The 24,905-nt window shown below is 40.7% G+C and overlaps 1 protein-coding gene across 1 annotated transcript in view; it reads right to left on the bottom strand.

The window, feature by feature from the left end:
- Nucleotides 1-24,880, bottom strand: part of TRAPPC9 (trafficking protein particle complex 9) — an 848,931-nt gene extending 824,051 nt beyond the window's left edge. Inside the window, exons 1-2 of the mRNA XM_026646706.1 lie at nucleotides 24,803-24,880; nucleotides 16,967-17,567 (exon numbers count right to left, since the gene is read on the bottom strand). Coding sequence (XP_026502491.1) covers nucleotides 16,967-17,550 — 584 coding nt within the window. The 5' untranslated portion in view covers nucleotides 17,551-17,567; nucleotides 24,803-24,880. The remainder of the gene's footprint in view (nucleotides 1-16,966; nucleotides 17,568-24,802) is intronic.
- Between the last annotated feature and the right edge of the window lie 25 nt (nucleotides 24,881-24,905).

Consider the following 24,905-nt stretch of genomic DNA (forward strand, 5'->3'; position numbering starts at 1 on the left):
ACTGTATTAGGCTTAGACTTGCGTGTTTTGTTTTTTGTTTGGTAACTTACTTTGTTCTGTTTGTTATTACTTGGAACCACTTATATCCTACTTTTTATACTTAATAAGCAAAAGTGATTTTATTAATTAACCCAGAGTAAGTAATTAATACCTGGGGGAGCAAACAGCTATGCATACCGTTCTATCAGTGTTCTAGAGGGTGGACAATTTATGAGTTTACCCTGTATGAGCTAAATACAGAGTAAAACGGATTTATTTGGAGTTTGGATCCCATTGGGAGCTGGGTCTGGGTGCTAGATACAGGAGCACTTGCTAAGCTGTTTTTAGTTAAGTCTGCAGCTTTGGGGGGCATGGTTCAGATGCTGGGTCTGTGTTGGAGCAGACTGGCGTGTCTGGCTCAAAAAGGCAGGGTTCTGGAGGCCCAAACTGGCAGAGAAAACGGGCTCAGAGGTAGTCTCAGCACATCAGGTGACAGTCCCAAGGGGATTTCTATGACCAAACCCATCACAACGGCAATCCATCCTTTATCACTGAGCAAACAGCCCAACATCAACTATAACCAGTGTATTGGGCAAAATGAAAAAGACCAAACACCCTCAAGAAATATTGATGAGATATATAGACAACATATATTCTGAATATATAGCACTGCTGTACATAGATTAAACTGAAAGCCTTCCTTTCAGAGAGAATAATTTTACTTGTAAATTATGAAATATATAGAGAAAAATGCTAATAGAAATAGGCAGATCATTCTTTTCATGTTCTATTAAATATTTGCTCTGTAGAACTAACAGCCTGTTAAAATAGCACACAACTTATTTTTTTCCTGTGAGGGGATGGATTATCTATGGATCTGTTGAAAACCTAAGCATCTTCCCACTTTTACTCTCACTTTCAGCCTCGGGGACCAACATTGCCACTATCATTTCAGCCAAGAGCTGAATGGGATTCTCTTCAAAGCCCACCTATACCACTAAGTAAAAGATCAGCTAGAAAAATAGCTATAGAACACCACAAGGCATTCAGTCCCCATCTCTCTCCCCAACCACCCAAGTAAGGAAACTACAAGGAACAAGGCAGCTTGTGGAAAATTTTAAACTAAATAAATGCTTCAATAGAGTTACTTATTAGAAAAGTAACTAATCTGGATAATGGATTCTTGGTGTAGTATTGATGCTAGCCTTCCTTAACCAGAATTTCTCAGAAAAGTAGGTGAATGGAACAGATGCAAAGTAACAAATATATACTTCCCCCTCCGGACTCCTCATGCTTCAAGACGGGAGACAAATCATTCACTTTCTCCGAAGAGACTTCTCCTCTCAAGGTATGTCTACACTGCAGTAAAAACCTGTGGCTGGCCTGTGTCAGCAGACTCAGGCTTGGACTGTGGGACTGTTTTACTGCAGTGTAGACTTGCAGGCTTGGGCTGGACCCTATGAAGTGCGAGGTTTCCCAGAACTTGGGCTCCAACCCAAGCCCGGAAATCTACACTTCAATCAAACACCCTAGAGCCCAAGACCTGCAAGCCCGAGTCAGTTGGCACAGGCCAGCCACAGGTGTCTAGTTGCAGTGTAGACATACCCTCAGAGCCCCTCAGCAAATCTCCACACATTCTGCTCTGCCTTCAAGCACACACCTAAGTATTCTATAGACTGAAAATATTTGCACAGCCAGTCATTAAGCTTTTTTTCATTTGAAAGATTGAATACAACTGTCACTCGTCTACATTAATTTTGTAAGTACACACAAATCCTAGTGCTGTAACATTAGAGATTCTTCCAATAGGAGTATATTATTCAGATACATTTATCAGTGTTTCTAGTATCTTCTCTCCAAGGTTAAATTTCTCCAAGTTATTTAAGTCTTTCCTCTTCTTCCATGACCATGTCTTACTGAGCAGTAGGGTGGATTTGATTTAGTCAGGAAGACTCAATTTAATCATAGATTTCTACATAAAAGTGCATTCTTGTTGGTTGTTATAATCTTAATACATATTCTTCACAACTCAGAGATAGATGTAGGTTTCATTTTTAGAAGGTACAAACTATACATTTTTAAACAGTGATTTATTTTGAAAACTTTTCAGATTAGTTTTACAGCTGTATCAAAAAATGATAATTACAAATACAATACAAATTATTGTTTGGTTATTTCATTTACCAAAGGGTAATTGAAGCAGATATTTATGAAGTCATTGAGAGGTGAACTATCTCCAATTCAACAGGTTAATCATTAATATTTGGAAGATTTTCTTGCATGCTGTATTAGGAGGAGAACATCACCAGAAAGACATTTAAATTGTTTTATTTAACTAAAAACAACAACATAATGTATTCTGGATTTTTTTCTTCAACAGCAAACGTAATATTTTAACAAAACAAGCATATTAATTTTTCAATGTATTAAACATTCACGTTTTTTAAAATCAGGTTTGTTTTTGTTAAAATTGTTTTTAACTAAAATAGTTAAATGAAATATTTTTAAAAAACAAAAATTAAATCGACTATGTCAGCCAGGTGAACATGAGAAACTTAAAATATTGGCTACTGCAGCTAACTCAGTTGTCTTCACCTTCATTTTCCTGATTGTTCATAATCAGGAAAAGAAAAACAAGCTTTCCTGCTTTTTCAGGTCCCAAACGATTTCTCAATTTGGAATGAATTAGTCCAAAGGAAGAAAATATTCTTTCTACACCGGCAGAAGACGCTACTGATGTTAAAAGTGAGATTATCACTTCAACAGTCTCTGAATCCAAGTGCTTAAGTGACTTCCACCAGTTCACCAGTGTGACTTTCTTTAAAACATCATCAGCAAACATATTTCTTGAATGGTTCTTATTCCCAAACTGGGTATCTTATGGCCTGCTGCCATTATAGGTTCTCTCTTCTAGTGAGAGAATGGTATGGTAGATCTCAAATCAACAAAGGCTACACTAAGAAAGACCTCAAGACTTCTGGACTATGCTACTCAAACAGTTTCACTTTTGTTTCTACTGTCTGTCCCTCCCTTCTCACATTTATCTCCAGACTTCTTCTCCTTGTCCAGATCTATTCCGCCCCCAACAATCTTCTATTCACTGAATGTTTTGAAACTTTGCACTTTTAGAGAGAGGTAAGGGATTAACTCTGTGTACACAAATTTGCAGAGGGACAATAGGGTTGAGGTCTTATTTCTCACCTCTATATATTTATTTATTTTAAAACATTTTTGCTGTTAACAACCATGTTATCTCTGGAGAGACAAATACCATTTGAGAACTGCAAAACTAAGCATCTCTGATGGTATCTTCTAGACTGAGCCCTGAGTCCCATTGGGTAGATAGAAAGATTAACCTACATAATCTATACCAGGGGTCGGCAACGTTCGGCACGCGGCTCGCCAGGGTAAGCACCCTGGTGGGCCGGGCCAGTTTTATTTACCTTCTGACCCGGCAGGTTTGGCCGATCGCGGCCCCCACTGGCCGCGGTTCACCGTCCCGGGCGAATGGGGGCGGCGAGAAGCCGCGGCCAGCACATCGCTCGCCCGCGCCGCCCCCATTGGCCCGGGACGGCGAACCGCGGCCAGTGGGGGCCACGATCGGCCGAACCTGCCGTGTCGGCAGGTAAATAAAACTGGCCTGGCTCGCCAGGGTGCTTACCCTGGCGAGCCGCGTGCCGAACGTTGCCGACCCCTGATCTATACAGAAGCACCTGGAACCCCATAAGATTGGGTCCCTAATCAATGAACTATTGGAAATCCTTTACAAAACTTTTCTTAAACATTACATGAATATAGTGTCTCATACAACAGAATTAGAATTTATAATCCCTATTCCATGATGCAATATCTTTGACCTATAATGTATCTTTAGATAGGGTTTTTCCTCAAAAAGCATTTTATCAAAAAAATTCCATTTAAATAAAAAAATCTTTTTTTTTAAATCATTGATTTTTATCTATCCTGCTGAGCAGCTATTTTTGGATGCCTCCTACTTCTCCATTTTCAGTGCCAGCAGAGATTTATTTTACACTTTCTGATCTGTGAATAGCTTTTCTTGAAAACTCATCAGCTGCTCTGATTCCTTCCATTTTTCAGACCCGTTAATCTTTGTCATATCCTTCACAGTGCTCCAATTTTCTTCCACACTGGTGGATTGAATATATTCTCCCATTCCATATTGCCGCCTCCTCCATTATCTTTCTTAATATGCATACATTTTCTTAAAATCTAAATCTGTTATTCTTTATTATTTTTAATTCAAGCAGCTTATAACCACTATTCATAGAATCATAGACTTTAAGGTCAGAAGGGACCATTACGATCATCTAGTCTGACCTCCCGCACAATGCGGGACACAGAATCTCACCCACCCACTCCTATATCAAACCCCTAACCTATGTCTGGGCTACTGAAGTCCTCAAATCGTGGTTTAAAGACTTCAAGGTGCAGAGAATCCTCCAGCAAATGACCCTTGCCCCACACTGCAGAGGAAGGCGAAAAACCCCCAATGCCTCTGCCAATCTGCCCTGGAGGAAAATTCCTTCCTGACCCCAAATATGGCAATCAGCTAAACCCTGTGCATGTGGGCAAGACTCACCAGCCAGACACCCAGGAAAGAATTCTCTGTAACAACTCAGATCCCACCCCAACTAACATCCCATCACAGGCCATTGGGCATATTTACCGCTAATAGTCAAAGATCAATTAATTGCCAAAATTATGCTATCCCATCATATTCTCAGTCCCTTCCTACCAATAAGTAGTAAATCCAGGGTTGCTTATTCTCTAGTTAGATTCACTACTTTCTGGATCACTGAGAGGCAGCACAGATTGAGTACAAAAATGGAACTCCTGAGTAATAATCCCAGATCTGCCACTGATGTGCTGAGAGAACTTGAGCAAGTCACTCAGCCTCTCTGCCTCAGTATCTCCAACTATTAAATATGGATAATACCATTTGCCTATCATATAGGCATGTTGAAATGATTAATGTTTATACAGCACTATGAAATCTTTGATGATCCATATAAATGTTTCCCCAAAACCATCAAACTTGTAGGTCTGGCCTTCTCTTCCCTGAAGACCACTCTTTTATTTAACAACCATCAACCCCAGAGTCAGTTAATTGAGACTATACAAATTGATCTCCTTTCATATAAATAATCCAACCTTACCATCTAAATATTAAATAGGAACAAAGTTTTCATTTCAGAATCCAATTTAAGTTAGCTAAGATTTACAGTGTGTATATATATATATATAGACTAACCCTAAAGCAGAGATTCTCAAACTGTGTTCCACGGACTACCAGTGGTCCGCAAGCTCCATTCAGGTGCTCTGTGGATAGTTCCCTCTAAGGCAGTGCTTCTCAAAGTTGGGCCGCCGCTTGTTCAGGGAAAGCCCCTAGAAGTCTGGGCCGGTTTGTTTACCTGCCGCATCCGCAGGTTCAGCGGATAGTGGCTCTCACTGGCCGTGGTTCGCAACTCCAGGCCAATGGGGGCTGCGGGAAGGGCGGCCAGCACACCCCTCGGCCCGCGCCGCTTCCCGCAGCCCCCATTGGCCTGGAGCAGTGAACCACGGCCAGTGAGAAAATGCACATGTAAGGTGAGGTGGTGGCCTTGGGGGGAACAGGGGGTAGGTAGGAGGAGGCAGTGAGGTGAGAAGAGGGGTTGGAGGGAATTAGGGGCACGCAGGGCTGTGGTGGACAGAGAAAGAGGCAACTTTTCCCAGCTCCAGGGCTGCGGCTGCCAGGGAAACTCCCCGCCCACCCCAGCCCCAGTTCAGGGGCTGCCACGACAGGGGGGAGGGGGCACATCCATCACATTAGAAAGGTAAGACTACTGATATTAAAATATGAGTTGTGTGCTTTTATTTGTAGAAAACGTTAATTATTTTAAAAAATTATATAGCACTTTTATGTAAAGCACTTTGCAATAGTTACCTGACGGTACAAACATTTGGAAAGATCATTAGGTGGTCCGCCGAGACCCGCCGCAATTTTCAAGTGGTCCGTGAAAAAAAAAAAGTTTGACAACCACTGCCCTAAAGAATTTGAAAGAGTGTAATAGGGACCTCAGGAAAATTACAGAGCAGTTTGTATGAACTGGTACACTTTCTTACAAAAAAATGGGAAAACTCAGTAAATGTGTGTGGAAACATGAGACTAGCAGAGATTTATGCCTCTAACAGCAGCAATTGCATTTGTTATGACTAAATTCAATTCATGATAATATTTTAAAAAACAGAACTTAACATCTAAACCCATACACTGACCTATTTTTTTTTTTAAAGTAAAATGTATTTACATTACATTTTTCTAATGCTGACCCTTTCTGTAGATAGAGGTCTCAAACCTTGTAACAGTAGTTGGGTGCAGCAGCTGAAACAGTGAACACATTGAAATGTAGTTATTTTTTCTAGTGCAGTAGCGCCCAGAAACCCCTAATCAGGTACAGGGTGCCACTTCCCTAGGCACTATACAAACACAGTCTTCTTGCCCCAATGAGCATGCAATCTAAAGTGACAAGTGACAAATGGGAAGGAGGAGTGGGACAAAATACGCAAGCTAAGTGGTTAGGGCAATGATAAACAAGTGGAACTAACAACATTTTTTTTTCTTTTTTGCCCTAAGGAAAACATGAGTGTTGGGAGAGAGGGGATCAAAATATGTACATTGATATATGTGCAATGTATATTTTAAAAAAAGTAAAGGACAGCCCCTTAACCTAACCATCAGAATTTTGCCATTTTTAGCAGGTATCTTAGAAGGGTAATATGGAAGAAAGTGGCAGAGATGTCTATGGGAGAACCAGACAGGTAATCAACCAAAACTAATATCACTGTTGCAGAAGCAGCAGCAGAGGCCATTACACAGTGAGACAAGAAAATATGCCTTCTGTTGCTACTGCCCATCCAAAAATACTGGAAATGACCTCTCCAATCACCAATCATCTGAAATGCCCCTCATATATAATCACATCGGATCCATGATTGGGGTGATGAGAGAGACAAGTAGTGGGTCTGAATCCAAGGACTTTTCTCACTTTGTCCCACAGCTGTCAAGGAAACCGCAGCACTTGCATTACCCTTTTTAGATTTCCATTAAAGTTATACTTTATAAAGATGGCTGAAACAAAAGGAAACAGCAAGAAAATTCTGAGTGAAAGCTAAGGCTGCATCTCACTATGAGGTGCAAGACTATGTCAAGTTTTAACCAGATTTCAGCACAGGTTCCGAATTTTTTGGATTCTGTGGAAATACGTCTCATTCTAATATTTAGTATTGTCTGCTGTGATATAAACAAATTATAATCGGGATTGAGAGCAGAGCAGAAGAGATTAGAAGAATTTTGCTAGTACCCATATTTTTGGACTAAAAATGTAAGATTATCTAATCATTGCTATTTTAGATTTGTTTGTAATATCTATATAAATTGAACAGTGAAATGGGAAACTATCATGCCTTTCTACAAAAGCTATATTTCTATTCGAGGAAATAACACTCCAACCTATTTCTACCTCAATAACACAGTCCTTAGAATTAAGGACACTTGGCATTACTTTTTCTTTCAAATTATGATCTGTAGTTTCTCTTAATTAGAAAGTTTACTTTTTAATTCATTTTCATCCTAGTACTTCTCTCCCATATTAACCAATATATCAAGTTGTCATGACCAATAATATGACAATAGATTCTTTTCAAATGTTGGTGTTACAGCCAAGAATCCAAGCTTTCGGTGAATTTGAATAGACAAAATATCTTTTAACCGAGAATTATATTAAAGCTACATTTCACAAAAGATGCAAGTTCTCAGTTTAAAGCAAAATGCTAGCAATCAATGCTTTAGCAGGAATGGTTTAAAAATAAAGATGTGTGAATTTAAAAAGACACCAAGTAGAAATCAAAAATGCAGTTAATTGCAATGGATAGTTGCATTGTATAGTCCCATAGACATACGTTTTTATGAAAAACGGAAAAGCAAAGTAAGTCGATTCTGGTTACTGCTGTCTGGACTACGTTAAGCAGACTCATTTTCACTTGTTTTATAAGTCTGATGCAAAAAATAATAAAATTTAGCTTCACTGGATATTACTATTTGTTTGCTCATTTGTTTCTTTGCTTTCAAAGATTATACATGAAATTAATTAAAGAGCAAGTGATTCACTCAGTGCATAGCAATATTAGTTCTGCCTTTAAAATAATAAATGCTGCCCAAAAACCATGAAAAAGTATTTTAAATAAATGTACTATACCCTATCAGAAAGATCAGAAGATGGTCACAATAACTAATATTTTCCAGCTTGATATTTAGCTCTTAAAATCACTTTTCATGAATATATCTTGAAGTTCTTTACAAAAGAGGCAAGTATCACTACCCCCAATTTACAGACTGAGAAACTGAAGCAGAGAGGTGAAGTTAGTTGCCTAAAGTCACCCAGCCAGTCATTGGCAGCAGCAGGAGTAGAACCAGGTCTGCAGAGTCAAAGTCTAGTGCCCTATCAACTGGTTCACACTCCCTCCCCAAGATATACTCAGCTGCGTTAGGAAATTATTTACATTGTGGATATTTGGTTTTATATATTCAACATGTAAATACATCAATTTCCTACAGCAAAGCCTAGGTATCAATAAATGCTGTTCATATATAGTAACAGACATCCCCAATAAAAACACCTATTTTAAAATAACGATCTGTAATTCATTGTTGTTTATGAAGAACTAAGTTATTCAAGTGAACAATTTTTATCGTGGTTACAATAATGTGCAGTTTTTCCAACTCGTGCTTTAATATTATACAAATGTCTCTGCCAAGTCAAAAGGTGAACATTCATGTAAACAAGATCCACCCTAAACACACAGATGATAAAACTTAATTCACCAGATGCTTGGGGGTTTTGACTGGATTTATTTTTTAAAGTCACCCGGCTACAAAAAGGGTCAATAAAAACATTGATTCAGAACTAGACTGAAAAAATGCTGGTCTGTAATCAAATGCATAATACTATATTTATTGCAAAAAAATTAAAAATCACTTTTTTGGTGATTTCCTCCAATGTACAGTCATGAAATAAATTATTTGTCCCAGCTACTGATGCTATGAGGCCCAAGATGAAGAAATTGGTGCAAAATTTTACAATATAATAAGGAGGTTATACTTTTGGGGGGGGGGGGGGGAGGGACACATTGGTTGGTTGATCATGAGTCACCAGGGTTCTGGTTCCCTGTGGTCTAAGCCAATCCCCACACAGTGACAGGGGTTAGAAGTCATTTTCTACACTTTCTCAGAGGGAGTGGCATGAGCAGAAAGCTATGGTACTTGCTTGCTCTTCCTTTTCCCCATAAGGCAATCCAAGATTTTTGATGGACAGTGACTGCTGAAGACACCAGATGAAAAAGCACCCCATCCCCCAAAAATACTGGCAAGTGGTAGCAAGTCCACTAATCCTATCCCAAACCATAAAGGGTGTTGTCACTTAGAGGACTACATGGTCTTATGGGATACCCCATAGCTTCACATAACCATTCAAAACCTGAATCTTTGAAGATTCCCCACTCACTAGAGTTACATGTGGTTGACTACTGTGAGGCTGGCTTACAATGTGCTTTCAAATATAGTTCCATCTTTATGCAGTAGCTCCTATGTTTTTAAGGAACAAAATCCTCTTAAGAAGAAAGAATCAGTATTGTTTTGGGAGCACTGTGGAGTGGTGGTGGAAAACAGACTGCTTGTCTGCTACCACACAAAAACAATTACCACTAACAGCCACCATAACGCCTTCATCAAACTTGCTTACCTTGTTCTGGGTGTCCACATTTCTGGTTTAACATCAAGCACCTCATCAGCTGGCATGTGCAGAACACAATACATACCTCTGCACCACTTCTGGGAATAGAAGCAGAAGGCAGAGTCCTGGCCACTTCCATTCCCACCTGATCTCATGTACATATGGTACATATATATTGCAGCCATGCATTTGACTTTATATGCATTGCACTGTTCCTCCCCTATTTTACTGTCTCCAGCTAAAATTGCCCAAGGTGACTGCCATAATTATGTGCAAAATTCAGAATGGGCAAAAGTGTTAAATCGTTAAATTTCAAACTAGAAGTAAATTTCATCACAAATCATTTAGCAAAAAGTTTGGAGGAGTTTCGGATTCTTCAAAGTGTCAGAAAACAAAACTAAAGGTTCAAAAACCATGCAAAATGAATTGGCAAAGTTTTCATGCAAAATGCTGCAAAAAAAATCCCACCAAATTCAATCAATTCCCAATTCTGGTTAGCATGCATAACAACAAATATCACTGTTCATAACATTACTGAGCCTTTAAAAATCCAGCTACAGCATTTAATTTCCATCACTGACAAAACGTTTGAATTTTGAAAACAAACACAGGCAGTAGCTTCATGGCTTTGAGTTTACAAAATAAAGCAGCTTCCAGAGGTCAGCAGCCATCTCAGCAAATTGTGTGTGTTCTACGAAAAAAATTCCAGCATTGCCACCAAATAGAATTGCCATATGCTAAAAGAAGTGAACCCATGATAATAACGGTCCAGCGGTAATTCTTAGTTGTACGAGAAAACAAACATATACAAGCAACACTCAACTATGTAATGAAGACAGAATGGAAAGGCAGCACATGAAAACTAACTCATTTTAAATATAATCTATCACAGCCTACCTTTTCAGACCCAACAACAAACTCACAGGGCAGTATGAGAGGGAAAAAAAAGAAAAAAGAAAGAAAGGAACAAAACAAAAATTAGAAATATACAACAGAAAAAAATTAAATAGCCACGTATACGTGTACTCAGATTTCACACAGTTTGACAAAGAGCAATGAACAAATCCCACCTACTATATGTTAACATTAGAAAAGCAATACATCTATATAGGATCTTGCTCTCTCATCACCCAAATACAATGTTAAGTAGATGTCTTATCAGTTCAAAATCAACAATGTAATTGTGCCCATACTAACATCTGAGTTGATGTGAATAACTTAAACATTAAAATAATCTGGGCCCAACAGACTAGAAATACTAGCTATTCTTTTTTTAAAAATTGAAAACAGGGAAAACCTAGAAAAAGTTATCAAATAGCGCTGTCTGAAATGGTCAAGGAGGGAGTGACTTCAACAGAAATGGTCTCATATGAAGACTTGAAAACAGTCAGAGTACCACACACAATCAGTAACACACCAGATAGAGAACATGAAACTTGTCTATAACGTAGCATGCTGAGGCACCACCATAGTAGCTCTGAGTATGCACCTTCCCTGATATCCTAAGGTTGAAAAGCCTTTTGTTTCTTCATAAGGATACACAATCCCACCTGCTTTGTCCAGTGGGAATTCCTGGCTAGTCAACAGGTGGTTCTATCATAAATTCATCAGATCCCAGAAGTTTTTAACAACTGGCTCTTTCCTGTTCAGAGTAGCTACATCTTTTGCCACTACCAGATTCTTGGACCCTGAAGTCCAGGCATTTTGGAGATATGGTTTCAGGCCTGAAACCATAGGGAATGCTATTTCCTGTCTACAACTTAACCGTCTGACGAAGTGGGTATTCACCCACGAAAGCTTATGCTCCAATACATCTGTTAGTCTATAAGGTGCCACAGGACTTTGTGTTGATCTTAACCTTAGGCTCCAACCCTGCTGAGTCCTACACATGTGCTTATCTTTATGCATTGTGAGTAGTCCCCACTCATGTCAAGTCTTGACAGGACCAATGCCTTAATGCTCCTACTCATCCCCTCCTCTTGGCTATTCCAGTCCACTTTAAGATCATGTACCTGCTTTGATTTCTGCTTCTCTTCATTGACCAGTCAGGAACATACATAAAATACATTGTTTCTATAGTGCTTTCCATATGAAAACTTTAAAGTACCTTACAAACATTAATGAATTAAGCCTCAACAGCCCTATGACCTAAGGAAATATTATCCCCATTCTACAGATGAGGAAACCGAAGTACAGTGGGATTAACTGATTTGCTCAGAATCACATGCTGGCAGGCTGTGCCAGGAACTGAACCAAGGTCTGACTCCCAGTCCTACGCCTTGTAATCAACAAGATCATCTTTCTTTCCACCGCTTCCTACTTCTCATTTAAACTAATTCTCCAACACAAATACTGTAATTAGGCTTAGAAGGATTAGATTTTAATCAGTAAATGTCACTAAACATCGATTTTACCATACACACAAACCGATGAAAAAAATATTTCCATCGATCATCATCTAAATTTATAAATAGGCAAACTAAGAAAAAGACTGCTTGAGAAATATCAGAATATGACTTAAGGATATTTACTTTGTATATTTTGACATGATGTTAACAATCTGTGTTTTAACAGCTATAAAGCTAATTTTTTGAATCTCAATGTCTGTCAAATAATTTGACTCCCCCACAACTTCCCAACTATGAAAATTTTAAATTGATAATTTTTAGTCTCTTATTTTTATCAAGTTGTATCCATTGAAATTATTTAAAAAAAAATCAAATTCTGCCAAGCCTATTTGTAATGTTCCCTTGATATCACCACTCTCAGTATAGAACCTGGGAAACAGTATCATCTACCAGGTACACAAGTAAGCTGCCAGAAGAGAGAGATCTCAAATCCACCTTCCTCTCAACAGCATCTAGCGTCTCTGGACTACAAAGCATGAAAATGACTCATACCCTAGTTTAGAAGCGCTGCATTTAGGCAGCCAGTTTGGTTACAATCATCCACCTCAGAAGCGAATATTACTTCTTGATAATAATGTGACCCTTATTAGCTGGGTGAAACATGACTGCACTGATCCTAGCCATCTAATCCTAGTCACCAGGTTAGTGTGGTCGAAGCTCATAATGCACAGTGTTTGGCAGGAAGTACACTAGCCTGAAAGGACATTAATTGAATTGAGAGGTTTAAAATGTTTTCAGTTGAACGTACTTAGGCATTATGGTATGACCAAAAATTACCCTGGCATGTTTCATCCTGGTGATGTGTACCTCACTAATTTCAGTTGAGATATTTTCTATGTTGACATACTTACCCAGCTCATTTGGTATGGGATATATCTCTAGCCTTCAGATGAGTTGGCCTCTGTAATGCATTATCAACTGTAATTGCAAGTTTAAGAGTTGCAGGGAAAAGATATACTTCCCACAGATTAAACAACAATCTGTGACCAAATGATCAGAGGTGTACTGAGATCAAATCCCTCTGTGCAATATTTGGTGGTATTCAGCACCTATAAACTATATAAAGCAAGAACGCCTCATTGTCTCCATAAAAAGAGATGAGAGTGGAGAAAAGGAGTTCTAACTTGGGGGAAGAAAAACCCCAACCACTGTAAAGGGGCCATCTTTGCCTCCCACATCAGTTTGTAGCAGCTGGAAGTACTGAAGAGCGTCTTATGGTTTGTTCCATCGTCCCAATAAAGTTAGTCTTTTCTTTCATCATTTAAACTCATCATCTCCACCATGATGTGTGCATACCCTCAAGCAAAGAAACAAATCTTTCCCTATACGTTTTAAAAAATGATAAAGTTGCAATGTATGGCTTTAAACAATGATTTCCATTTGACCAGTGAATTATAGGCACTATACAACAGAACATGCTACATTATAGACACGTTTTATTGTGAGCTAAATAGTGAGAAGAAACTGGACTAGCATTCAACCTTTGAAGATCTATTTTCAAATACTCTGACTCAAAAGTGTAAATTAATGTTATGGTCTCACTCCAGTTCAAACATAGGTGATAGTCCTGAGTTTTTGTAGCCTACAAGAGCTGCAATATTGCAGGGTAGGTTCAAAGTGCTTTGGAAGACCTGTGCAAAGAAGCCCACAAAGGGTATACTTATTACATCATTTCTGGATCAAGACAGGACTGTTAATCTTTCACTTTCACAAGCAGTGAAAGAATAAAAAGGCACCAAATGCCTTTATCTTACTTAAATATAAACAAGAATTTACCGGGGGGGGAGGGTTCCAATCGGAAGGGGCATAAGAAAGTGACTACAGATCCCAACTATTCAATATATCTTCTTATTATGCTAAAATATTACCCAAAATGCTAATCTGAACAGAAAATTTTAAACACCTTTCATGGGCAATTTAAATATAATCCAGATGTTTTACAACAGAATCAAAAATGCCAGCGCAAAATAACACTGAACAAAAAAAATTGGAAGTTATGGTTTATCAAGTCTTTCTGGTGTAATTTTTAAATTGAAGATTTATGATAGAGATTGGAATACTTACTTTCTTCTTAACGACAGGGTGATGCTAAGTGCAGAAACACTGTGGTTAAAAGATACCCAATGCTTGAACCAATTTAAAAGCTATTGAGGTACAGTAACTCCTCACTTAACATTGTAGTTATTTTCCTGAAAAATGCTACTTTAAGCAAAACGATGTCAAGCGTATCCAATTTCCCCATAAGAATTAATGTAAATGGGGGGGGGGGGGTTAGATTCCAGGGAATTTTTTTCGCCACACAAAAGACATTATACACATATACAGTATAAGTTTTAAATAATTTTAAACAAACAATTTAATACTGTACTCACCAATGATGATTGTGAAGCTTGGTTGAGGTAGGGGCGTAGTGGGGTTGGGACACGGCAGCTTGCCCCGCTCCGCCCACCCAGCGCTCCTGCCAGGGAGCAGGGTTGGGGGGAGCTTGCCCCACTGCGCCCAGTGTTCTAGCTGGGGAGCGGGAGTGTGGCATGGGGTCTTGCCCCGTTCCACCCGCCCAGCGCTCCTGCCAGGGAGCCGGGTCGGGGGCTTGCCCGCTTCCCGGCTGGAATGCCAGGCGGGTAGAGTGGCGTAAGCCCCCCACGCACAGACCCAGCTCCCTGCCTGGAACACCAGGCAGAGCTAACCAAACAACCTTATAATGGAAAACTGTGCAACTTTAAATGAGTATGTTCTCTAATATATCAGAAACCTAATAATGAAACAATGTTAACCGGGACGACTTTAAGTGCGGAGTTAATATATTACATCAAGTTCAGCATGGCAGTAGGAGCACCTAAAATACTACTAAAACTGTAAGCCAATGTGTCCAAAGCATATACTACACCAGGGTTGGGGTGGAAGGTCCCATTGGCAACTTGGCAAGAACAACAACTATTTCGCTTTTAAGCGTACGTAACAAATGAAAACTAAATGCAACAATGCACATCTGCTTGGATCTACACCTTTCTGTGACAAAAAAAAAATTTGCACTGATTGCTGTTTGTGTTCCCTACCATTTTAGAATTTCATGGGTCACATTTGGCCCTGGGACTGCACTATAATCACCTCTAGTAAATAACCATTTTGGCGTAACACCTTTAACTTTTGGAAACAAATATTCCATTACATTATACACAGCGTAAAGGGGCTCAGCTAATGTCACTTTATTCTAAAGCTATGTAACGACACAAATACTGTTGAAAGCTTTTAGACAATACTCCTAAAGAAGTTTCTTTATTTTATTCAAAAATAGGAATTCTGTTGCCCTGACCTTGTGGCACCTTCACCCCAGACCAACAGTCTTCAGCAGAGTAATGCACGGTCTATATGGGTTTGTCTACCTTACAGAATTTTACTACCTGTACACAGTATGAAGAATGGAGTTACATGACTATATTGACCATGACAAATCACATTCAGTATCATAAACCCTTCTAGGACCAGCCAGAAAGCTGAGGGAGATGCAAAGTAACTAAGCAGCAGACACACACACACCCTTGGCAGCAACCTGTAGCATGTACACCAGAGTAGATTTAGTGGTGGGCTACAAATTTAATCAGACCCCTAATAGCACAATGTTGATTTAAGCGAGGGAGCCCCTGAACAGCTAAAGTACCTTGTTAAGAGTTTCAGCACTCTCCCCTTCCCCAGCAGCTGGAAGTTAGCATCTCATTTGGGTTTTGCCCCTGAGCAGTGAAACACCCAAGATCTTTCACACCTGTTTCTGGCTAGCTGATTTATTTCTCTAGCTCAGGGGTCGGCAACCTCTGGCACGCGGCTTGCCAAGGTAAGCACCCTGGCGGGCTGGGCCAGTTTATTTACCTGCTGATGCGGCAGGTTCGGCCAGTCGCGGCCCCCACTGGCCACGGTTCACCGTCCCAGGCCAATAGGGGCGGCGGGAAGCCGCGGCCAGCACATCCCTCGCCAGTGGTTGCCGACCCCTGCTCTAGCTAATAGGTGTCTAGTAAAACTTCCAAACCCTATGTCTGGAAGGCATGGATAGAGATGGCTGGGAAATATTGATGGGAAGTTAGAAATGTACAGTATAGAGAAGGGAAATATTGATGGGATGTTAGAAATGTACAGTATAAAGAAAGGTTTCTGGGCGGGGGTAGAAGAAGAAATAAAGGAATAGTAAGAAAATATGAGAATAGGAAACAGAACACAAAGTAAGAAAGGAAAAGAGATAAGAAGAGGGAAATAGAGGAAACGAACACTGAAGACAATTCACAAAGATAGACCATGGTTCTATTATAGGAATGCAAAAGAAGTGGAGGGAAGACAGTAAGGACAGGAAGATATAGGACAAAAGAAAGGGATGTTGTAAGTAGGGTGAGTCAGATACTACACAGCAAAATATGTAAAATTAATTTTACTACAGTTTATTGATCAATTTAATTAATTTGTAATATTCATCCAGTTCTATAGCTAGTCAAATTTCCATTCAGCAAAAATGTAAGTAGAGGTAGAATCTGTCACACCTATTCAATTATTTTTAATAAACTATTTGACAAGGCCTACAAATTAAATTTAAAAATATTAATAGAAAGTTAATTAACAAGGTAATAAAATTAAATATAGTCTACTAGTAAATAGAGTAAGTTCCCTTACATTACAGAAGATATGGCCTTGAGGTAGAGATGGTGTTGGTGCCACAGGCATTTCTTTACCGGGGCTAATAGGCTTAGTCCTTGAGCTAGCATCAGATAAATTTTTCAAGCCCTGTTAGGTTGTAAATAAGCTACTTACCTACTATCAGTGTCCAGCCCTACAAAGTCCTTTTTTTCAAAAGGGACACACAGAAGTGGGATCTTGTCACCAGATTTATCAGTGGCTCTGTCAAGACGTTTGGATTCCAGTACAATGAAGAGAGATTCAATAAAATCTTCTATTCTCTTCTCCACAGTTTCACACTCATCGTAACTAGGATAAAATGCCACATCTGTGCGGGGCTGCTCTGCAACCTCTCCTTGAAGCCCAAAGACAAACAATCGGGAATCATAGAGTGTAGGACCATATATTTCCTTCTGAAGGTGGAATTTTTCAAAAGTTTGGGGCCAATCCTTTGCAGAGGAACAGTCTGTTATGATTATGAGCCCCACAACTTTCCGATGAGTCTGAAAATCTCCCCATTCATTGTTTTCTGGAGGGTAGTGATGTCTATAGCGGATATATAGCACGCGCTGGGAGTCACGGACATTAATCTGACTCACGGTTGAAATTCGTTTGTAGATCCTAAAAAAGTTTTCTTCAGGGACAATCCCAACTGGCTGGACCACAACCAGGAGAGTTTGATGGTCCTCAGCACACTGCATGTAGTCAGGAACACTCATTTTCCATCAATTATAGTCTAATAAAAAGAAAAAATATTAATTATTTTCACAGCATCAGAGGAGTGTATGGCACTTTAAAAAAAAAAAAGTAAGGTCCCTCCCCTAACGAGTCTGCACCTTGAGGGCTCAACCCTAAAACCCTCTGTCACACAAAGCAGAGCTAAAACCCCCGTTCAGAAATAAAAATCCATAAATAAGATGCAGCTAAAGCATAACTTATGAACTTTGTTGCTATCCTTGTCCCTCTTATACCTCCCTTGCCTGGTTTGTTACCCCTTAATGGGTTACCCGTATGTTTAATTAGAGCCTAATCTTGCAAACACTTATGCACATGCTTGACATTAAGCATATGAGTAGTTCCATTGACTACACAGAGATTACTCACATAAAACAAGGCATTTGCATTAATGATTGCGGGCTCTGGGCCTAAATTAGTAAGTGTTATCTATGCAAGTTCTACCATTGGCAACAATTACATGCATTATTCAAAACTGTTTTCCATTCCATAAGCTACCATGCTAGTTGGTTGAAGGAGCAAAGACTGTCAAGAAGATAGGAGTAGAGATCAGCTATGGACAATATTAAACAAATTTTTAACTCAACTTCAAGAATGACAAAAATACATGCAGAAATATTTCAAAAAGCAGACTTTCCTAAAATGCTGTCTCTGCTGCAAAAGAATGGCACTACCTAAACATGTTTTGCATTTCCCCCATTCCTCCATTACAGTTTTATATTTCTGAGGAAATAAACGAAAGAACTGTAGAGAAAGGGACAAAGGTAAAGGAAAAAAGGGTAAAGGATCTGTCGTGTGTTACAAATGGCTCCTGGGGGTTGAAAAAGTATCATATCCAGTACCGTCAACCTTCTTTCCAAAGAGGGAATCTTACTGTTTATTATACAACAAGATATAATCAGAGTTTATTAGACATTTCAACATAGGTAAAAGCAAGATAAATTAACCTAGGGCAATAAAAAAAAAAGTTGGTATTCTGACGGAGTACCTCCTTTACAAGTTTCATTCCAACATAATTTGAAATGGTAAAGATACTAAAACCTGCAAAATAGTTTAATAATGGAAACTCTAACCCTAATAATACTCGCCATCTGACATGATTTTATTTCTGTCTGTCCATATTTTATGCCACACACATGTTCTGTTATCTGAGCGCTGGCTGACTCCAATAGGAACTTTAATGCTGAACACTTCCAGATCCCATATGTATGTTACAAACTCTCTCAAAGTGATTCCAGACACTGCTGTTTTACCACCACATCACTACAAATTAAACTACCACTATAGCAGGGACCATACTCTGCTTTACTTTCCTCTTTCTACTAATTCTGCAGCAATCTTATGCTGTCTATTGCCAAAGATAAACTGAACACACAAAAGGGGTAATCTTAGTAACATGCTGGTGCAGTCATTGCACTGTTTTAAAAAAATTAACATAAAAAACAAGACTTAAGAGCTCACAAAGAAAGCAAAGCAATGTAGAAATTAAGAGACAAGATTGGTTTCCATCAACTTCTGAGTAGGAAGATTATAACCATTCAAGAATTCATAAAGTTTAAATAAGACCTTCCCTTTTGAAGCTATGAGGGCTAAAATGCCCTATAAATTTATTTATGAAGCAAATCCTATTTTTAATATCAAATTTATGTAACAGTATCCTTAAGACATGTTGAAACACTGCAATAATTAAAGAGAAATTCTGATTTTATATTTAATATTCATATTACTTGCCCCCACCAGGATTAGAGCCCCATTGGGCTAAGTACCATTGAAACACATACAAAGACAGAGGCCTGGCCTAAAAAGCTTACAAGTGACAAAGTCAAGCAAAAAGAGAAGCAGTGATCATGTATGTATAGAACAATTAAAAAGATGTGCACTACTGTAACAGTGTGCAGGAGAACCCACGTACATCACAAAGACTATTCTAGAACTCAAACATTACATTTTAGCTTTGATATTTTATTCAACTACTGAAAGCCCATGCTGTCACACAAGGGTAGCAGTTAGGCCAAGTAATCCACCATACGTGCAGTCTCCCTCAGACAACCAATGAGGCTGTTGCATGCAAGTTTGCTGTAGAGCAGTGTTTCCCAAACTCGGGACGCCGCTTGCCGGTTTGTTTACCTGCCGCGTCCACAGGTCCGGCCGATCGCGGCTCCCTGCTCCAGGCCAATGGGAGCTGCTGGAAGTGGCGTGGGCCGAGGGATGTGCTGGCCACCGCTTCCAGCAGCTCCCATTGGCCTGGAGCGGCAAACCGCGGCCAATGGGAGCCACGATCGGCCGGACCTGCAGATGCGGCAGGTAAACAAACCGGCCCGGCCCGACAGGGCTTTCCCTACACAAGCGGCATCCCAAATTTGGGAAACATTGCTGTAGAGTAAGGTGATAACTGACTGAGTTAGCTGAAGAAACAGATTGACAGAGCCAGAAGGGTACCCAGAAGTCACCTACTACAGGACAGGCCCAACAAAGAAAGTAACAGAACGCCACTAGCCATCACCTACAGCCCCCAACTAAAACCTCTCCAGCGCATCAAGAATCTACAACCTATCCTGAAGGACGATCCCTCACTCTCATAGACCTTGGGAGACAGGCCAGTCCTCGCTTACAGACAGCCTCACAACCTGAAGCAAATACTCACCAGCAACTACACACCACACAACAAAAACACTAACCCAGGAACCAATCCCTGTAACAAACCCTGTTGCCAACTCTGTCTGCATATCTATTCAAGAGATACCATTATACGATCTAATCACATCAGCCACACCATCAGGGGCTCATTCACCTGCACATCTACCAATGTGATATATGCCATCATGTACCACATTGCCCCTCTGCCATGTACGTTGGCCAAACGGGACAGTCTCTACGCAAAAGAATAAATGGACACAAATCAGACGTCAAGAATTATAACATTCAAAAACCAGTAGAAGAACACTTCAATCTCCCTGGATACTCAACAACAGACTTAAAAGTGGCAATTCTTCAACAACAAAAACTTCAAAAACAGACTGCAACAAGAACCTGCAGAACTGGAATTAATTTGCAAATTGGACACCATCAAATTAGGCCTGAATAAAGACTGGGAGTGGATGGGTGACTACAAAAACTAATTTCTCCCTGCTGATACTCACACCTTCTTGTCAACTGTTTGAAATGGGCCACCTTGATTACACTGGCCTCATTAGCACTACAAAAGTGATTTTTCCTCCCTTGGTATTCACCCCTTCTTGTCAACTGTTGAAAATAGCCCACTTCCACCTTAATTGAATTGGCTCGTTAGCACTGACCCCCCACTTGGTAAGGCAACTCCCATCTTTTCATGTGCTGTGTATTTATACCTGTCTACTGTATTTTCCACTCCATGAATCTGATGAAGTGGGTTTTAGCCCACAAAAGCTTATGCCCAAATAAATTTGTTAGTCTCTAAGGTGCCTCAAGGACTCCTCGTTGTTTTTTAGTTAGCTCTGATATCACAATTGTCTATGACACTTGGCCTGGAATATATGCATGCCTCAATTCAGCTGTACAGTGCACAAGTTCTCAAAATGACTGAACTTAAAAACTGGACAGTAACAGACCACGAACCCCAATGATGATTGAACCTGGTGATATTCTAAACAAAAAGAGCTCTCAACCATATTTGTAGCCATTTCCATCGCTTCACATTGATTCAGAGACACTGTAGGCTTCAGAGTGAGTTGCAATCCTGAAACTTATCATATAGATTGCAAAGTTTCCAGTCAACACATCTTACAAACAGTAACATTGTTTAGAGAGCTGTGCCTTTAGAGACTACAGTTATGTTATCGTAAAAATTCATTTGGGTGAAAAAGTGGAAAATTACTGCCTTCTAACTTTAATCTAGTTACTTCTGCAACCCTCTGGGTGTGTTTCTCAGGGGGGAAGGGGAGTTAACTTGGTCACCACTAAACTCAATTCTTGATCCTGAAAGGTGCTCAGCATCTCTTGACAAACTAAGCACCCACAAAAAGAGATGACGATCTAAAGCACCTCACAAGTTCATGCCCTAAAAACTTGAAGAGGGGGCAAGTGGAGGGGAGACTCATGCTCACAAATGATGTAGGAGCCTGAAGTAGTGCCCACAGCAATTATTTTCAATTATTATATATGATATGATCTAGAGGAGGGGTCGGCAGCCTTTCACAAATGGTGTGCTGAGTTTCAGAGTAGCAGCCGTGTTAGTCTGTATCCGCAAAAAGAACAGGAGTACTTGTGGCACCTTAGAGACTAACAAATTTATTAGAGCATAAGCTTTCGTGGGCTACAACCCACTTCTTCGGATGCATATACTCCTGTTCTTTTTGGTGTGCTGAGTCTTCATTTATTCACTCTAATTTAAGGTTTCGCGTGCCAGTAATACATTTTAACGTTTTTAGAAGGTCTCTTTCTATAAGTCTATAATATATAACTAAACTATTGTTTTATGTAAAGTAAATAAGGTTTTTAAAATGTTTAAGAAGTTTCATTTAAAATTAAAAGGCAGAGCCCCCTGGACGGGTGGCCAGGACCCGGGCAGTGTGAGTGCCACTGAAAATCAGCTCGCGTGCCATAGGTTGCCTACCCCTGATCTAGAGGTCTATAAAATCATGAATGGTGTTGAAAAAGTGAACAGAGAAGTGTCATTTACCCTTTCCTATAATACAAAAACCAGGGGCCACCCTATTAAATTAATAAGCAGCAGATTTAATTTAAAAAAGAGGAAGAACTTTTTCATACTATGCACAATTAACCTGTGGAACTCATTGCCATGGGACATTGTGATGTCAAAAGTTTAACTGGGTTCACAAAGGAACTAGGTAAGTTCATGGAGGATAGGTCTATCAATGGCTATTAGCCAAGGTAGTCAGGAATACAATCAGATGCTCAGAGCAACCCTAAACCTCTAACTGCCAGAAGCCAGGAGGGAAAGATAGAGATGGACCTCTCCAAATTTGCCTTGTTCTGTACACTCTCCATGAAGTTCCGGTACTGTTGACTGCTAGAGACAAGATACTGGGCTAGATGGACCATTTGTCTGACCTAGTATGGCAATTCTTATTCCAAATCCAGGTAGGACCTGAGGTTGCAACCACAATACACGCTGGATTATACAACGCCCAAATGTGTGCTAGGTAGTTTGAAAAACTACTTTCTGATGTTAAGTTTATGTACTCAAGCAAATTATTCTATTCTGAGAAAGTTATAATGGCTCCCTGTTAAATATGCATTAAAATCATTACGTGAGGTCAGCTTATATTAACTGCCACCGGACAGCACTAATAATGTTCCTTATCACAGTATATCCACATACAGAGCAGAGTTTTAAGGGCTTGTCTGCACTTAAAACACTATACCTGTGCCACTGTAGCACTTCAGTGAAGACACTACCTACGTTGACAGGAGGGCTTCTACCATCCGTGTAGATAATCCACCTTCCCGAGAGGCAGCAATTAGGTTGACAGGAAAATTTTCCCATGGACCTAGCACCATCTACACTGGTGGTTAGGTTGGTTTAACCTCATCGTTCAGGGGTGTGGGTTTTTCATACCCCTGAGCGACATAGTTATGCCAATCTAATTTCCTAGTGTAGACCATACCAAAGACCCTGGTATAGTATTCCTCGTTTGACAACTAAGCCTGGTCTATGCTAGGAATTTACACTGGTATAGCTACATTTGTAAGGAGTGTGAAAAATACACACCCGAGAGATGTAGCTATATAACGCCCAGTGCAGACAGCCATTGGTCTCCTGTCAGAGTAGATACTGTCTACACTGAAGCGCTACAGCTTACCTTAGATTTGCCATTCCTTCTCTGTGATGCACCTTGTAGAACCATTTATCACTGTGCAAAGTGGGTGTAAAACATTTCCAAATCAGAATGACAGCATTTTACACCTACTTTGCACAGTGATAAATGGTCCCACGAGGTGCAGAACAGCAGTGATTTAGACGCAGGAGCCATTTGACCTTTACGATAGTTTATACATTTTATTACGTGGGCAAGACAGCTTATTACTTTTTCCTTTGTACTTAAACATTTCAACTTCTCTCTCGGCTGACTGTCTAACATTGACAGTGTTGTTCTTGTTGAGTTATAAGTGAAGGCAGTTCAAATCATGCAGAAGTTGTCATCCACCTGTGAGTTTTTAGAAGAGGGGCCAGGGCAAGCTAATAACAGATAACAGACTCATAGACTTTAAGGTCAGAAGGGACCATTATGATCATCATCAACATGCAGCTCAAGAGTGGAAATGGTGTAGGAAAGGATGGTTTGTTTGTTTATTCTACAAACCAGTACTCAAACTAAGTTTAAAGCAACTGTCAGGCTGGGCAGGGCAGGGGGGTTTCCTTGAGTTATTCAGTCTGGGAAATGTTTACATCTGTAGTTTAGTTTTCACCCTTTATGCTCTTTACTTCCTACATTTGCCCCCAGCTTGGGCAACAAAATAGACCGGGCTAATTTCACTTTTTCCACAGTGGCTCAGATTCAGGAGGGACTACAGCTGTCAGACAAACCCCAGGGGATCAGGACCACTGCTGTCCAGGGGGCAGGGAAACTATGGTGAGGGTACTGGGGGGACAATGAAAGCCCCACAGGAAGTAACTGAGGGCAGGACAAGGAGGGGCAATGGGAAGAGGGGTACAGTGCATGAGAGGGGAGGGCACCAGGGAAAGGGCAGGCTGCTTAAGTTGGGAGAAGGGGGCACCCAAGAAAGGACAGGGGTTCTGGTTAGAAGGGACTCCAAGGAACGGGGCACCAAGGGTGGGGGAGCACCAGGGAAAGGGTAGGGAGCACGGCTGGTGGGAAGAGGGGGACAGGGCACCGAGGAAGTGAGAGCAGCAGGAAAAGGGCATGAGGGAGCAGTGGACAGCACACCAAGGAAGGGGGGTAGCAGGAAAAGGGCAAATGATGCAGTTGGGGGGGACCCAGGGGACTGGGCACCAAGGAGGCACAAGGAAAAGGGAAGGGGCCCCGGTTGGCAGGGAGCAGGGTGCCAAGGAAGGGGGCCAGCAGGAACCCCGGTAGGGGGGCACACCAGGAAAAGGCAGGGGACCGGTCGCAGATGAAGAGGGCAGCAGGAAAAGGGCAAGGGCCCGGTTGGGGGGGGGCCAGGGGGGAGGGCGCGGGGGGAGGGGGGGGGCAGCGGGAAAAGGGTAGGGGCCCGGGTGGGGGGGGCCCCCGGCCCGGGCGCACCCCCCCCTCTAACAGTCCCGTCCACACTCACAGCGCAGCCTCCGCCGCAGGACCCGGCGTCAATTCAAATCCCCCCGCCCGGGATGGGAAGGGAGAGGGCGGCTGCTTCCTGGGAGGGAGGGGGTGGGTAACGC

This window comes from Terrapene carolina, unplaced genomic scaffold, assembly GCF_002925995.2.
Source record: "Terrapene carolina triunguis isolate 2854851 unplaced genomic scaffold, T_m_triunguis-2.0 Scaffold58, whole genome shotgun sequence".
In the NCBI taxonomy this organism is placed as follows: Eukaryota; Metazoa; Chordata; order Testudines; family Emydidae; genus Terrapene; species Terrapene triunguis.